The 18,465-nt window shown below is 38.8% G+C and overlaps 1 protein-coding gene across 15 annotated transcripts in view; it reads left to right on the top strand.

Annotated features, from left to right (window-relative positions):
- MAGI1 (membrane associated guanylate kinase, WW and PDZ domain containing 1) overlaps positions 1 to 18,465 on the top strand; it is a 610,393-nt gene that overhangs the window by 358,477 nt on the left and 233,451 nt on the right. For all 15 annotated transcript variants that reach the window (XM_036868494.1, XM_036868484.1, XM_036868492.1 and 12 more), the window contains exon 2: positions 3,796 to 3,912. In XM_036868494.1, coding sequence (XP_036724389.1) covers positions 3,796 to 3,912 — 117 coding nt within the window. The remainder of the gene's footprint in view (positions 1 to 3,795; positions 3,913 to 18,465) is intronic.

Here is an 18,465-nt window from a genome sequence, read left to right as displayed (position 1 = left end):
TGTTTATCTGCATTTTTAAAAAGAGTAACCGTCCATCTTTGGACTGATCTCAGCTCTTTCTCCACTGCTTCAACTGTTGTCCACTCTAGGGGTAATCTCCATCTTTCAATAAGTGCTTTCTCTCTGCTAAGCAGTGTCTGAATCTCATTTAATCCTCACAACAGGCTTGTGGCAGAGCTACTGTTACATCAGAGCTCTGTTTTTACACATGAGAAAAGTGAGGTTCAGAGATTAAGCAAGGCACTTGGGTTCACCAGCTAATAAATAGTAGAACCAGGATTTACACGCAGGCCTGTCTGGTTTAACCACCAAGATTTACTCCACTCTTCTTTCAGTTTGTTTCTCTAATGGGAAGTTGAAAACTAAGCATTTACAACAGTGACTACCACAAAGTCATTCAATAATAATGTATAGTTTAAACTTTTGAAATTGATTTTATGAAGTGTAATTTACACACTATAAAATGCACACATTTATATATACAGTTCCGTTAGTTGTTTTTTGTTTCCAACTCTCTTGAAAGTTTTTGAACATCATAGAAAAACTATGTACCAGGATATATGCTGTTACTAAAAAAACAACAAAATAGAATAAATCAAATATAACTGATACACATGCTACTACTGGCTTCCACAAACTGAGAAAGGAGTTAACTACTTGGCAAAAGAAGTAGTCCTTGCTAGACTCTTAGAATACATACTTCAAAATCCATTATTATTGTCAATTTAGAAATTGGCTAAAGTTGATTTTCCAGATGAAACAAAGTTGGAATTTGCTTGCAGTCACATTTCACAGGCTTAGTGAATTTTATAGCCATTTATTTATCACTAAATGCACATGTTCAATAATGCACTGAAATACCATCATTAAGAACCCCAAATGTAGATGCTCATTGAACGCTTTTGAGTGTTCTGGAGAAAGAAGAATGACATTTTGAATATGGAGTCATTTGAGGCTGTCACTATTTTATATTTCTTTACTTCAAAAGAATTTGGAGTATCTTAAATATGTTTTCTTGTAGCTGTAAGATTCACAGCGGGTTTCTTTAAACCCAGCAACTGGAAAACAAGTGTACGTAATCACATATATATAATCTCATATATCCCATCATCTTTACATAATTCTATTGATTAAAAGCAAATCATAGGTGCTTCCCACAATCAATGAGAGGGGATAACACAGTCATTAAACTCCTGGCCATGAGGAACATATGTGCCACTTTAATGCCTGTGCATTAACAGTTACAGTTCCATAAGTTTTGATAAATGTATAACCCTGTGTTATTACTACCACAATTGATATTTACTGTATTGGAATCACCCAGCCTCCCAAGTTTCCTTGTGATTCCTCCTTTCAAAGAAGTTTTTTCTTGAAATCACTGTTGACTCTCAGGAAGTTGTAAAAAAATAGTTCAGACTTCCTGTGTACCCTTCACCCTGTTTCTTCCAGTGGTAACATTCTTACATAACTACAATACAGTTGCAAAGCCAGGAAACTGACATAGATACACTCCATAGATCTTACTCCCTTGTGTGTCAGTCTCTGCCTACCCTCAGGCCCAGGTAACTGCTGGACTGCTTTCCGTCAGTATAGTTGAGCGTGTTCTGAAGCTTTCTATAGAAATGGAATCATACAGTATGTTCTCTTTTGTGTCTAGCTTCTTTTGCTCAGCATTATGTGTTTGAGATTCATCAGTATTACTGTATGTGTTAGTGGTTTGTTCTTTTCAATTTTTGTGCTGCGTCCTATTTGAATATAGTACAGTTTGCTTATCCATTCACCTGTTGATGGATGTTTGGGTTGTTTCCAATTTGGGGCTATTCTATAATGAATTAAGTTGCTGTGACGATTCATCTGTAAGTTGTGCGCACGCATGCGCATCCGAGTGCGTGTACTTGTTTTCATTTCTCCTGCATAAACAATAGTGGAATTGTTGGGTCATTTGGTTAATGAAGGTTTAACTTTATAAGATACTGTCAAATTGTTTTCCCAAGGGAATGAAAAGTTGTATACACCCACTAGCAGTATAAAGAGTTCCTGTTGTTTCACAGTCTTGCTCAGGCTTGATTTTGATTTTGCCATTCTGGCAGGTAGGTGCTGGGATCTCATTGTGGTGTTAATTTGCCCTTTTCTGATAAGTAGTGAAATTGAATATCTTTTCATATGCTTAATGGACAATCATATATATATATATTTTATGAACTGTCTATTCAAACCTTGTGCCTATTTTAAGGAGGGGTGGGAAGTGGGGTGTGTGTGTGTCTTCTTCATTTAATAAATATTTGATGACTAATTAAATGTTTATTGAACGACCTGAGATTGACGTATGAATTTTCATTTTGGCCAGTTGAAGCCTTACATGTACTACAACTCAAAAGGGTCAAATTGGGTTTCATTAGTCTATTCGAAAATGATCAGCTAAAGCAGGGAATCTGGTTTTGAACATGATACTAAAATAAAGATCAGTAGTTTCCTCCCCTGCATAGGTCATAGAATCTTCTGAACCATCACTGTCATCCTCATGACTTGCTCTTTTTGACCATGGGAAAATTATCATCTGAAGCTGTGAATTTTGTGGTTCACATGGATACTGCCTTGCTGCATTGTTTCTCTAATGCTAGAAATGCTCTTACCTAATTTTTATCTTGTCAAAAAATGGAAGGACAATCTTAGCCTTGTTATTTTTAGCTGTCACTGAAGCAGTTTTCTCCATTAAGAATGAATGTTAGCGAGGTTGATCTATAAGCCTTCTGCTGATCCTGTAGACTATAATTTGTGTTTATAATTAAAAAAAAAAAAGTTTGGTTACCTTCTCTTTTCTATGATACATTTTTGTAACAATATACTTTTTTTTAGCTTTTGTTTTGTTCTGTTAACTGTAGAGAATTAAAAAGAAATAAACACATAGACCAGCCCAGGTAACTACTGCTTAAACAACAACAAAATTTGAAAAAATTATGTGTTCAGTGTTTATAAATCAATACAGAAAAGTAACATCTATATATCTGTATCTGTCTGTGTGATGAAGAATGATGTCTCTTCCTTTATTTCCCAAACTCAAGTCCTTCTCCCTAAAGGAAGCGATTGTTAAAACTTTCTGATGATTCCTTCCATTAATACATGGTCTCTCCTTTTCTTTATTCTTCTCACACAAAAGTGGTCAGGTAGTAGGTACAATTCTACATATTTTCCTGCAGTACCAGCACATGAAGATCTAGCTTTCGCAGAGTAGTTATTATGTGGATGAACTGTGCTTTACTTAGTTGATCCCTGGTGGTTGTTTCCAGGTTTTTGGTGATTATTTTTATTTATTTGCTGTTATAAAAATGCTGCAATAAACAATACTGGAGATTTGGGCAGACTTTTGCAAATATACCCATAGGGTAAATTTATTCCAATTGGATCCCTGGTCAAAGAACATTTTGTAATTTGTCAGCTATTGCTAGATTGTCCTCTTTAAGGTTTCAGCCATCCACTCCATCTAATAGTGTCTGCAAGTGTCTACGACACATATTTTAAATGTAATAGCCTCATTTCAGTTCTTTGTTATTTGAGCCTCCTAGTGTTATGTGAACTGGGACCTCCCAATTAATGCTGTATCAATGCTGTTTTATCTTTATTACATTCTTGCTTGCTTTTTCCCCTGCAGAGGAAAACCTAAAGTAAATCTTCTTGATGACTGAGGGTGGCGGACTAGAATGGCTTTGCGTGGCTTTCCCTCACACAGCTCTCAGGCTGCTCAGTCTCTAGGCAGCCCCGATGGTTGATGCATTCTGTTTTATATATTTCCTGTAGGAGGAAAGCTGAACAAGGACCTGCGACATTTTCTCAATCAGCGGTTCCAGAAAGGGTCGCCTGATCACGAGCTCCAGCAGACCATAAGAGATAACCTTTACCGCCATGCTGTGCCTTGTAAGTAGCCAGTTTGGGGCGTCTTACTGCTGGGTGGGTGTGTGAAAAGTTGAGGGGAGAAATAAGAGCTCAACAGCTGGATCTGGGACACTTGGCAGTTTGCTCACGTAGTGACTCCGTAAGTCCAGGGAGTCATGATTGACAATGGGACATACAGTACTGCTCAGGTAAATCACTCGGTTTTCAAGTTCTGGCTTGAGAATGCTGGGCAAATTATTTATCCTTTGTAAGGTCCAGTTTTCACAACAGTGAAAAGGACATCTCACTCCTACTAACTTCACGGAACTGTTAGGAAGTCAAAGTCAGATGCTCGTCAATGCATTTGTGTACAGTATGGGCGTGGTGTAAGCCTCGTAAATGTTAACCATGATTGTCGTTAATGGGGTGGACCAGGCCAGAGGTCTTCATACTGACCTCTGAGGAGATCCATGGGACTCTAATAGCCTCTCAGCAAAGGGAATGCCTCAGTGGACTCTCTCTTCCTCCCCACCTTTATCAGATTCATAAATCATGATTTCACATATGATTTTCTTTGAAAAAATTGTTTCCACAGATTAAAAAACCCAAAGCCCCAGACCCATTAGATCAGACCAAATCTGAGAAAGCAAGACATAAAACGTGGGGACTATGAAATCAGGGATTTTGTGGCACGGAAGGAAGAAAGGGAAGAAGGAAGGGAGGAGGGAATCAGCCTATGGGGTAGATGAATTGGCAGCTCAGTGGTCATGAGGTATTGCCATGCTCTACCAAACTACATTGCTGTACAGCTCATTATGAGGTGGGAATTCTGGGAAGACATACAGTTTCTTGCTTTCTTTCAAAAGAAGAAGAAAGAATGATTCTGATTTTATTGCTTGGGAGTTTTCTTTTCTCCTCTCTATTACCCAGTCCTTCAAATTTTGACAGTTTTTTAGAAATATTTTTTTTAATCAACAAAAACAAGGAGGAATAATTTGAAGTTCAAGGTACCCTGCTTATGGCTGTGATTTGTTTGCTATGAATGACTTTCTTTAAAAAAATAATATTTTGTTAGTGATGTCCTAGAGTGCTAATGTTTCCTCCTACTACTGCAAAATAATGAATAGGACTGATTTCAGGCATACCATGGATCTGCAAGGACTTAGAATGGAAGTCTAGATGGGGAACTTTAGTGATGAGATTTTAGAACAGCCCTGCCTTCCACTTCACTTATTAATAAAACCGAGGCTCCAAGAGGAAAAGAAGTTGACTACAGGTAACTTGGGGCAGTGCCCCAAGGTTGCTTCTTTCTGCTGAGTGGCAGAGCTGCATTTCACAGAGAAAACATGATAATGTATTAATGTGAATCTCTGGCCCTCAGTTCTTTTAATTTTGCATCATTAGAATTGAAAACTATAATTCTAATAATATCCTAATAATAATTCCGTACACTTGGATTAGTAATAATAATTCCTAATGTCAATCTCATGAATGAGGCAGGGATTATCTATCTATTTTTTAATAGAAATAAAGAAAGAAACCAAGACACAAAGATAAGCCAATAAAAACAAGGCTAAAAAACAAGACCTGATCAGGGCCTCAGGTCATTGCCTCATCTCTGATATACTGCCCAGTTTTACTCTTAGAATATTCCTTTGAGGTTGGGGTTTTTAATACCCATTTTACAGGTGAGGAAACAGAGACACAGGACGACCAAGTAACTGTTAAATCGCAGATCCAGGGCTTTGGAACTCTTAAGCCATCCAGGGCTATTTTTGTAGCTCGACCATAGCTGCCTCTGAAGTTCTAGTACAGCAGATTGGATGCAGTTTTGCAGAATTCAGTAATTGCAGAATCATGATTGTTCTCTGTGTAATTTTTCCCCTACTCAGATTCCAATTTAAGAAATGGGGAATGAAGCAAATGAGCACACCATTTCTTGACGCATCTGTGGTGTTACTATGGTTACATTTTGGCAAGCTTTTCCATTTATTTTTGCCACTGATTTATTGGACCTGACTGTGAGCTAAATGGCTTGATTTTAAGCTTACCACTGTGTAGGAATTGGGGCAAAAATGACCTCAGCCTTTTAAAACAGTGGAAAATCATGTTTTGTCTTTGCTTGTATAATGCTGTTGGTATTGATGTTTCATTTCTATGAAACCAGTAAATCAGGAACTGAGAATGAGGAAAGGGTCTTCCTACTAAAGAGAAAACAAGTAACATTTCATTTTATATTTCCTGCATAAAACAGGAAGGAAATTCAGGAAGAGGTCCGTTTCTGAGTCTGGCACAGTGTGTGTGTCTTTGAACATGAGTAGACCAGGGGCGACTTGGGATTCAGTTATGGGCTTGGATAACTGGGGCCACATTTGTGTTTATTTTGATTCTTTGGCCCATGTGACTGGTAGGGCAGAACTCTGTACCAAGCTGTTGTGCTTGTGGATTAGGAAGCCCTTGATTGTTGCATCGATCCTCCCAGTGATACTGTAACTGTGCCACAGGGAAATGAGCTCCTGTAATCTGTATTTTCCAGAACTTCCTGCTGCCAATAGTTCAGTGACTTCAGTCTTTTGAGAAGGGATGATCTCATGAACAGGTGCTTGCGAGCTCGGGTACACTTCCTGTACATTTTAGGAGGCTCACATGTCATTCGAAATTAACAAATAAAACCTGTTTGTTCTCAAGTTTGTTTTAGTGTCATCATAGTGTAGTAGAGCCTTCTGGGCACCATGATGGATTTTGCCGTTCAGAATTCCATTTTATCCTAATTCTTTGGCAAAGACAATGCAGGTAATACTGTCCCTCTTTTACAGGTAAGAAAGTGAAGTAACAGATGTAACTTCCTCAAAATCTTACCAGTTCTAAATGCCACATTACTCACTTCTCAATACAATGCTATTTTTTTAAATTGGCTTTATTGAGATATAATTCATATATCACACAATTCACCACTCAAAGTGTTCATCCAATGCTATTTTTGCTATAGTTATTATTATTCTCCACTCCTCTTTTATTTTGCTTTGATTCAAAAACTTTGATTATTCCCATGGTGTGAAAAATGTCAGCATAGTTAAAATTTAATTATATTATCATTGAAAATCACCACCCCAAAAAATTTATGGCAAAAAAAAAAAAAAAAAAAAAAAAAGAACTAGATGCAGAATGAGTCAGCCCTGGTGTGAAATCTGAGGGCTGTTCTGTAGCTGGCTGGCCTGGTGTGAGTCATGTAACCTCTCTGAGTCTTTTTTTACTCTTCAGTAAAATGGAACCAGAAATACCACCTCCAGCATTGTCTCACCAAGTCCTGACAGCAGCCCTAAGAGATGGGTCCATTGGAGGAAACAGAGGCTCAGAGAAGTATATAGCTTGCTTAGAATCACACAGCAAACAGCATGGTTAGGGTTTAATCAGTTCTCTCTCTAACTCCTTACTGGGTATAATCGACAGTAATGGGATAAGATCAGTATACCATGGGCTATTGAGAGTGAAAGAAAAAAGAAAAAAAAATTCTCATTGCTGAATTTTTAGTTTTAGCTGTTCAAAATCATGGGGTTTTATGTCTTGGGGGTGGGGGCTAGTTAAGGCACCATATCTTACAAATAAGTATCTTCTCTGTGATTTTCACATATTTCACTGGTGTGTACAATAGAATTTTAATAACTGCCTAATGATTATTCAGCTTCTAAAAAAATCACTACAGGATTCTCTTGGGATATCTCAGTTTATCTTATTTTTCATTAGATCTTTTTTGGTATACACATGAAAAACCACCTTAAGAGAAATGGATTTGAAATGCATGAAAACGTCATCGGTGTTGCTCACTTCTCTCATTTCTCAGAATCATCTGGATACTATATTCCTGTCTTCCGCCCCCTCAAATTCTGATTATATTCCCAACCCGCTCCCCCTCAATTCTTTAGTCATACAAACTTCGTCCATTGCTCAAATACACCTGGTATCTTCTTGTAACTGGGTATAAATTATTACCTCTTATCTCTCCATCTTTCCATCTAACCAGTTCATAGCCTTCTTGTAAGCTTTAGCCTAGAGGCCACTTCCTCCACGAAGGCCTCCATAGATTGGCCTATTGCCTTCCTCACTGCTCCCACAGCGCCCCCTCTGACCCCCTTCCACCGCATACACGCCTGCTGCGTGTCTGTCTGTCCTGTTAGAACCTAACTTTTCTGAGGTCAGGGACTGGATCTACCTCAGTGACTAGCCCACACCTAGCTTAGTGCCTAGACCATGGGATAAATATCTGTTGAATGAATGATCAGATGAAGAAATGGATAAAGACACTTTTTGTTTTTCTTGTTTTATTTTTTTTTCTTGATTACATAACATTTGGGAGAAACAGCAGAGCTGCTCTTGCCATAAAGCTCTCAGAATAAAGGGCAGCTCAGAGGCTTGAGCTCTGAAATGGCTGATGAGGAGGACCACACTGATTACTTGGCTGGGAATCCCAACCCAGAGGAAAAAAATCAAGGCTCCCAGTGAGCTTGGAACTAGAGTGCCCATTCACAGCTCCTCCTAATTACAGTCTAGGTATCGCTGTACCTCCTGCACTGATAGCGGTCCTGCTTTATGACTTCTTGTCCTAGCTGATGTGACAACATCTGAGATTCTTGCTTTGGAACGGCTGCTTTGCCCATGAAGATAAATGCATTACCTGACAGGGCTTTTCATTTACTCTACTGCTGCTGTCAAAACGAGATGCAAAAAAAAAAAAAAAAAAAAAAAAAAACAACGAGATGCAGCTCATCCAGGAGTCCTGGGGCTCCGGAATACTGAACCAAACCCCTCCTCTTCCTTCTCCCTTCTCTGGGCTCAACAGCGATGGAACGCATCTTTCTTTTCAAGCAGAGGTCATCTGAAAGAGGAAAGGATAAGTCAGTTTTGTTCTGTAGGTTAACACGTTGTTGATCAATGCTCTCCTTAATACCGAGACCATTATAATCTGTGGAAGAGACACTGATCATTGACTTAAAGGAGTTTACAAAGGGATTAAACGTGTTTGATCTCCAAGACCATTTAAATCTGATGCAGTAAACATGGGTGATCCTGGTCTTTATTTGTAGAAGTGCGATATTCTAATGGGCATGTTAGCGTTTGCTAACCAACAGTTGGCATTGTTTATTATTTTTGAAGGTGACTGTGATGTCAGGACCATAAATTACCTTTGGTATTATTTGAATGTGTTAGTTTCTCTTAACCATAGCTGTTTCCAGTACTGCTTGCCTAGAACCAACTCATTCTACAATTAGAGCTGATGACATGAACTAAACCAGTATATCAGCAAGAGGCCAGGATAAAGAACTGGGTGTTGGAACATTGCTTCTTTCGTAGAATGTGCATCTCTGTGTTCAGGTTGTGTTTGACCTGAGTGGAAGGCTTCAGGTTGTCATACATGAAGTAGACAGTTCTGTAAGCATCCCCAGGACTGATCAGATGAAAGTCACTGGAAACTTTCTCACTGTGGCTATTGCCCTTGTCCTCTTAGCAGAGTTAAGTGCTGTCTAATATTAAAGGATCACTTTAGTCTTTACCAAGCCTAGCCTTGTTGCAGAACTCTGACTAGTAATAATAACGGCTGTCCAGGGTTTAGACTCCTACTGTGTGCCACGTACCCTGCCATGATGCTTGTACATAGGTCATCTCTCACTCTGGCCTCATGGAGGCCACACAGACTATTAAAGATCTGAACTCAAGCTCACTGGACTCTTAAACCCTCCCCCTTTTCTATTCAATCGCAAATGTTTGTTGCCCATAATAAGAGTGTATGTCCTCATCCCTTCTCCATCAGTTCTCAACTCTTTCTCTCCCCTTCCCTTTTACCCGTCAGTACTGTATTTTCCCATGTGCCCCTAGCCAGTCTGTGGTCTGGAGACTCCTCTTACCCACCCTTACTGCCTACACCTGACCTTTCCTTCCTTCTCCATCAAGTCTTACTTGTTCTATGTTGGTTTCCCATTGGCTGTCCTCTAAGATGCCAAGAACTAGAATAAAGAAGTGAATGGTTCATATTATGGTATAGGGTTCTCTATCCTACATAATACATATATTTTAACAGATAACTTTAAATGTGGCGCTGCTAGAACAACCCTATGAGATGGGATGTTCTGGCAACAAGGCAGATTCATAGGTAGGGATGAATTCTTATGGTTTTGACTTGGTTTTGTACTTTTTCTAGTGCTTAACACAGTGCTTAATACATAGAAAACATTTTAAACACAAGATTGTCTATGTCAAAGGGCTTTCCCCCTCTGCTTGCTGTTTCACTTCTCAGACCTAGTTTCCTGTTCCACCAAGTATAAGCTGAGAAAGTAACGCAATAGTCTAGGCAAGGAGTTTTGTGCCAAATTAAAAACTAATGGGAGCACTTCCGTGGTGGCACAGTGGTTAAGAATCCGCCTGCAATGCAGGGGACCTAGGTTCGATCCCTGGTCTCGAAGATCCCACATGCTGTGGAGCAACTAAGCCCGTGTGCCACAACTACTGAGCCCACGTGCCACAGCTACTGAAACCCACGTGCCTAGAGCTCGTGCTCCGCAGCAAGAGAAGCCACCGCAGTGAGAAGCCCATGCACCGCAAGGAAGAGTAGCCCCCGCTTGCCACAACTAGAGAAAGCCTGTGCGCAGCAACAAAGGCCCAATGCAGCCAAAAAAAACCAACACCAAATGAGGCTAAATATAATAAAATATATTTAAATTCTTAAAAAAATAATGGGATTAGAAAAAAAACCTTTTTGTTTAGATGTGATCTGGAGTTAGAGTTTGGGCTCAGATAACCATTAACAAATTTTCATCCACTTGAATGAATGTCTGCTGGGGCATGGAAAGATCACGAGGGAAGCAGGACGATCCTTTGTTATTCTGATAACAACCATCTGATAAATGCCAGGAGCACACCACTTCTCATTTCTGTAGTGCCCCTTAGGGAACGTTGAAACCATTAGTGTGGAATCTATTCTTACTTCTCACCAAGGGAGGAGAGAGTTACCCCGTCAGTGAGTTCCTGAGAAGGACTTGGGCATTCCTGATTTGAACATCTTCTCTTCTCCTTGGGGCTAGATCAGCAGATGTGCTGGCTTTCTGGTATGGCAGACTGGAGCGGCTGGTAGGCTCTACCCCTCACCAGCATTGTTGACTTGGGTTTTCTGGGACTCTGTTGTCTCATTACCTGTATTGATGTTTCTGAGGTACCTAATCCCCCAGCAGTGATCATGGCACTTCATAGGTCCTCTATTTAAAGATTCTCTATGTATATGTTTTTTGTTTTATTTTTTTTTTGTTTTGTTTTGTTTTTGGCCGTGCTGCACAGCTTGCGGGATCTCAATTCCCTGACGGGGGATTGAACCCATGCCCTCTGCAGTGAAAGTGCCGAGTCCTAACCATTGGGCTGCCAGGGAATTCCCAAACGTCCTCTGTGTAGACCAGTCTTCTTTTTTCTGTACTCCCTTTCCCTCCCCTTTCTAACACGACTCCTCAAGTCCAGCATGCTCCCTTTTTTCTTTCAAGTTCTCTTTAGACTTTGGGCCTTATGTACATGATTCTCCTTTTTATGATTTTTATGATTTATATAGTTCTTTTGGGGGGGGCAAGCTAAGTTAAAAAAATGATTTTCCAACATTTCTTGAGTAACAACCCAACACTAGATGCTAGGTGAGAACATAGTGAAGATTAATAATTGGCTCATTTAGCCAATAATAGGCATGCTTGAAATAGCACATTCTCTGCATATTCCCAGCATCAGCTGATCTCCCAATGTTCTTTTTTCTTTGTATTTCTTATTATATGTTGTTAACCCTAATTGCTATTGTATATTTGCTGAGTGGATGGAGTCATATTGGAAAAAAAAAAATGGAAAGAAAAACTATGAACTTAGCTCATTACAGTGGACTTGATTTATATGTGTCTGCTAATACACTCACATAAACATGGTTTGGCTGGTGTTCTTTATTCTAAGGTTCTCAGGGGTGTAGAACGAGGCAAAGCCATAGGAGTTTAGATTTAAGTTTAATTAGAGTTGATGTAATTTATAATCTTCTTATGAAAATATGTTAGACCAACCTTATTGCTTAATAATATCTGTCATTAATCGAGTGCTTACTATATGTACCAGGTACTGTGCTCAGTGATTTACAAGTTTTGTCTCTTTTAACCTTCACCAGACTCTGAGAGGCATAAGGTTATCGTCCCTGTATTAGGAGCGTGGCAGTTGAGGTGTGAGAAGCTTATAAGCGGGTTGTTCAAGGTGAGCAGTTTAATAATGATGGAACCCAGATTCAAACCCAGTTCCCACCTCCCCCGAGAGTCCATGCTCTTGGTTCATATCTCTGGGTTCAGTCAGCTTAAAGACCATTTTTTAAATTAATGTATTGAATTTGAAAAAGAGTCTTCTCTTACTAACATACGGATTAGTCCTTGGCTGGGTGTAGGATACTAATATATCTATTTGGCAGCCATGTTAATTCATTAAATTGCTTTATAGTTTTAGCTGACATTTTTCGTCAAGATTTGTTGCAATTATAGAGCAATTTCCACAGCAATTTATGTAGGGACAGGGAGGTTTCATAGTATCCTTACCATCTATTATTTATTTTAAGAAAAGTTTTTAATTCTAGTAATTTTAGATTTAGTAAGAATTATTTAAGTCAAGAGAGTGAAATGCAATACATTTTTAAAGAAATCTTGTATCAAATGTGTTTAATAAAACTACGTACAAATAAAATGTCTGGCTTCTCTAATGGATAATGTGCATTTATGCTGAGATCCAAGTAAGAACACTTTACCAGTTATGCTCTGATGGGCTTACCTAAACTCCATATGAAATGAGTTACCCAAAATGATTACCTTAAATTTAAACAACAAGAAAATGTCAGTTGTGTTAGTTCAACCATAATATGAATAAAGTAGACTTATTAACCACTCAATGACATTTTTTCATCTTGCATTGAAATGAACTAATTATACATCTCTATTTTGAGGAAATACACTCTAATGTATTTAGGGATAAAGGGCCACGGTGAATGCAACTTACTCTCAAATGGCTATAAAACATTAAAAATGGTTAAAAATTTGTACTATTCTTATTCTTGCAACTTTCTGTAAATTTGAAATTATTTCCAAATAAAGTGTTTCAAAAGTAAACCCATACCAAAAATTTTTTTAAAAAGCAACCAGTATAGTTTTGGGAAAGGAGGATTTTATGTGAATGTTATGTTTTTATTTTTCCCCCTTATTAATATTAATGTGTTTTTAGCCTAGAATTGAGATTTTGTTAGTACTTTGATAGATGTTGTCTGTTAAACTATAGCAGGACTAGCCTGAAAGACATCGTGCGTATATTAAAACAAAAATCTAACACCTATGGAATACCAAGTACATGCTAAGTGTTTTAATTATGGTTTCTCGTTTAATACTGTAATTGTTATTATTTTCATTTACAGACGAGGAAACTGAGGCTTAGTAAGATTAACGACTTGTCTTAAAATTGTGGAATGGGACTGGCGGTCAGGCACTCAACATGGATACTAAAGCTACCACTAGTAACCACCACATTTTCTTTGCTCAGACTATGTATGTGTACATCTGTGTGTATAGATACATATACACCTACTAAATACATCTTAGAAAATAAATTAGGAACACTTTTTTTTTGTTTGTTTTTGTTTTTGGCCACGCCGCCCGGCATGCAGGATTTTAGATCGAACCCATGTCCCCTACATTGGGAGCGTGGAGTCTTAACCACCGGACTGCCAGGGAAGTCCCAGGAACAATTATTTTAAATGGATCCTAAATATCTGCTAATGGGATTCTAGATGAATATAAGAGTATAATAATCATCATTAGAATTGTTAACATACATTGAGCACTTGCCATATGCTAGGTTTTATTCTATATTAGTGTAATAACTCATTTAATCCTCACAATGGTCCTGTAGGTATGTGTTATTACTCTCCACATTCAGGGAAACCGAGGAACAAAAAGATTAAATAACTTGCTCAAGATGTCACAGCGAATATGTGGTAGAGCTGTGTTGTCTTGTTCTAGAAATTTCCCTCTTAGCCAGTGGCTCATATTGCCTATTATTTATAGTTCTAGAGAACATTTTTTTAAAAAAAGGAAAAAGAATCAGTAATTAAACATACTCCTTTTCTGGGGAGGGGAGGAGATACCTTTTGTTATGCTTTTGAAAATAATTTCATCTTAGTCTTAGATCCCATCAGAGCCACCACATTATACAAATCCAGGGGGCACTATTCAGTTTGTAATGTATGTGAATGGTGCCCTTGGTGGTGGACAGCACCCTGACTGCCTGGTTTTATGCAGTGGCTGAGTTCCAGTAGTAGATACTTAGCTGGCCTGAAAGATAGAGCCAAATTGCCATTCATTTGGGAGGTATTCGTCTCAGTCATGGTGAAGTGGTACCTTACTCCAATGAGGATGATATCCACTGGATCCTTGAACACCAGAAGCCTAATCCAGTCCAGTTACGAGATCTCTCCATTCTTAATTCAGCTAATTAAAGGTTTGAGACATACTAGAATTGGATCTTTTGGGGTACTAAGTGTTATTTCTTTCGTTTACCCTTCCTTCAATCAGTTGATCCATCTACTCACCCAGCCATTCTCCATTTATTCCATTTATCTGTCCATTTAACAAACACATCTTGAATACCACTATGAGCAGGTCACAGTGATAGAGGCTCAACATTTAGGGGTAAACTGGTTACCTTTCCTGCTCTCGGGGAGTTTATAGTATAGCAGGCAACCACTATAACAAACAAGAGGCAGCTAGAAGAGAGTAAGGTAAATCCCACAGTCGGGTAAGCCCAGGACTATATGACATACAAACACAGGCACCAAGCTCAGTCTTGAGACCAGTGAATCAGTGTGACTAGGAAGTGAAATAAAAAAGAGAGACAAAAGGAAAAGCAGCGGAACCTCTTTCCTAGGGAGAATCAGGAAACATCATCTACTCATGTAACCATGGGCAAATGACTCTATTTAACATCTCTAGGCTTAATTCCTCTTTAAAAAGGAGTCTTTATTAGGGGTATAATAGACTCATTAAGCATCTTAATATCCCAGGCCCAGTCCGAAGATAATGTAATCCTTTGCACAGTGCTCTCTCCTTAGGACCCCTCAAGAATAGACCACTTACGTTTTTGAGTCTTCTGACATATTTAAAAACAACAACAACAACAAAAACCAGTGCTACAGCAAAAGATAGGACATAGTTTTAACGTTTGCAGTCAATTAATACTTTTAACATACACATAGCAATGCAGTATAATTGTGCTGTTCATCAATTGCAAGATGTATGAAACATTAACTGAAGGTACTCTAAAGGCAGTATAGTCTGATAATAGACCCCAAGTTCAAATACTTATCATTCCTTTTACTGTATCTTTGTAACTGTAGACATAACTTTATTTGACCATAACAAAAGTCTAAATTTAAGGCTCTTCATGAATAGGAGACCTGGGTCAAAGATCTTCTTGCCCCTTCCCTTCCTCGGCAACGTCAGTAGGTATGGGATGCTACGAGATGACTCTTTGGACCAAGGTTTGGCTCTTTCAGATCCAGCTTCAGTTGCCTGTTAATGGAAGAAGCCAAAGTAGGGTAAGTAACAGTGATCCAAGGACTATCTAAGCAGCAAGATGGGCCCTACCAGAACCCCATTTGTACCAGGGCTCAGCCTTCTCATTGTATTTCTCACACTCCTGAAGGAAAACATTTAATTCCTTGGACCATTTCTTTGGAGGTTGCCACATTTCTAGTTGGGACTTCTCTCCTCTCCTGACCTCCCTATTAGAAGTGAGGCCATGCTATCCTCTTAAGTGCTTTGCTTTGAAAAGTGAGACAGAATTTGGTTATACTAGAAATGAAGTCATTTTCAAGGTCAGCGAGCTTGAAAGATTTATTACTTTGGCTTTCTAATTGTAGTTGCTGTACATAAATGAAGTTGACATTTTTCTCCTTTCCTGTCTCATAAGGCCATTACAAACAGACCTTACAGGATTGTCAGAAGTTACAACTTCTCTATTCTTAGTTTTCATCATCAACTGATTTGAGGGATGCACATTCCTTATTTCCATCTCTAAATGGTTTTGCACAGTGTCAACATCATTTAATTAGTGATATGGGGGCGGGGAAAGCACATCTATTTCAGTGGAAATTTGAAAAACATGTTGCCTACGTTGTAGATAAAATATTCCCTAGATACGTGACTTGAAAATGAGACATCCTATAAAACCATCAGATGAACTGAAATTTGGCGTGAGTTCTGATGGTTTGGTGCGTGACTGTAAATAAGTCTGAGAATCTACATGTTTTTGCCCCAGTGGAATATTTGTGGCTAATATAGATTCTATTGAATTTCAGGTTTGCTGCTTAATCTGGGCCTCACATAGGCTACCTGCTAAAAGGTGGGCATTCAGCATCCTTCATTAGGCTAGAATCAGACACCCCATGCAAATCCACCACCGTCTGGGATCCTTTGGGGGAATTTTGTACCTTCTCACTGTAGATATGGATGATTTACAAACTGAGAAGCAAACTGTCAGATACAACTTAAAAATATGGTATCTTTAGGGAACATGGAGTAGTTGACAAAAATAACTTGTTGATATAATTCTTGCTGTTTTTTTCTGAATTCATGTTGTATGTGTTAGGGGCCTGGCCTGGCATGGCACGTCAGCCTTTCTCCTTTCCTCTGTTCTTTCCTCCGTCCCATTGTCCTTCCCTCCTTCAATTTCTTACCCCCTCTCTCTTTTTTTCCTTTCCTTACACCACAGACTGGTCCATTTCTTCCCCTTGTTCCAGACTCTGGCAGTAGAGCACAACACTCAATGACCATTAAAGGAGCTAGGTGTATTTGGGTTCTAACAGAGACCTTTAAAAAAAAAAAGTTAAGGTAGAAAATAAATAAAATAATATAATAAGTTACGTAAGTCTTAAGTGCAGAGCTTGATGAATTTTTACATCCATGTGCACACCCACACGTCACACACACACACACACACACATGCACACTCATCTATGTAACCATTACCCAGATCAATATATAGAACACTGAGCGTTCCAGCAGGCTCCCTCGTGTCTCCTCCCATTGAACACTTCTCCTCTCTCCCAGAGGTAATCATGATTCTGACTTACCCCCCTAGATTATTTTGCCTGTTCTTGAATTTCATATAAATGCAGTATGTATTATTTTGTTCTAACTTCTTTTTCATCCACATTGCTTGCACGTAGCAGTAGTTTGATTTTTTGTTGTTGTTGTGCTGTCTAGTCTTACATTGTATGAATATACCACCATCTTTATCCATTCTTCTGTTGATTTAAACTATCTCCAGTTTTTAGCTACTGCTGGGAACTTTCTTATATAAGTGGATGTATGCACTCATTTCCTACCTAGGATTGTTTGTTCCCTGTGTAGTCATATGTAGGCATAAGCAGCTCAGCTACAATAGATATTGCCAGATTCCAAAGTGATTGTGCCAATTTGCACTAGTACCTACATGCGTGAGAGTTCCAGTTGTTCCTTGTCCTCACCAACATTTGCTATTGTCAGCCTTTCCGATGTTTCGTCATCCTGGTGGGTATCTCATTATGATTTGAATTTGCATTTTTTCTGATGTAGAGTATTGAGCACCTTTTCAAATGTTTATTATCTATTTGGAGACTTTTTTTGTGTGAAATACCTGTTGAAATCTTTTCCCATTTTTCTTTTTAATTGGGTAGTTTGTCTTTTTCTTGCTGATTTGTAGAAACAGCTGGGTTTTAATCCTGACTGCTTCTTATTAGCGGTGCTTGGACAGGCTGCTTCATCTTTTTGAGCTTCATCTATAGGATGGGTCCAATAATACCTGTTTTATAGGTTGTGGTGAGGATGGCTTGAAGAAGTGGATGTTAATGACTAGCTGTGGTTCCAAGCACAGAGAAGGCGTGGGTGACTAGTATCTAAATTGAGAAAAAAATCTATTCTAATATCAGATGAGCAGCCCATTAAGATATTTCAATATATTTCTTTCTCTTTCCCAATGTCCTCTATTCTTTTTTATATTAGTAGTACAAAAGGAAAGACAGTGGCCATGGGCATAATACATAATAGGCCAAAGTGACTGATCTCTTACAAAGGATCACTAGAAGTCGTATCTATTCTCCTAAGAATTTTGTGCTTGCAACTGGGACAAATGAGAACCAGAAGAGAGTTTCTGAAAAGAAGAGAATAAGATAAAATGCAGATGTAGGACCCAATTAAAGAAATCTGCCTGCCCTGGGTAGTGGTGGGAAGCATGTCTTTTATTTCCTCTTTCTTCTTTGTCAGCCAGCTTCTTGAGACTTCTTTTCCTCATTTTCAAAATAGGAGTAACAATACCTTCCTTAAAAGGTTGTCAGAAGACCTGGCACAATCTTGGTCTCCTGTAAGCACTTCACATCTGGAGGATTCTGGGATGGGTTACGGTCATGGTGATAGTGCTAGCCGTGATTGGATGGTGGTGATGGTGTTGAAGATGCTGAATGGACCACTTCTGTTAGGAGACTTGTTGCCAGCCCAAGTGTATAGCTGCTTCAGGGACAGAGGC

Source organism: Balaenoptera musculus, chromosome 11, assembly GCF_009873245.2.
Source record: "Balaenoptera musculus isolate JJ_BM4_2016_0621 chromosome 11, mBalMus1.pri.v3, whole genome shotgun sequence".
Classification (NCBI taxonomy): domain Eukaryota; kingdom Metazoa; phylum Chordata; class Mammalia; order Artiodactyla; family Balaenopteridae; genus Balaenoptera; species Balaenoptera musculus.
Note: the sequence above shows the minus strand (reverse complement) of the source record. Positions and strands in the feature narration are given on the sequence as shown.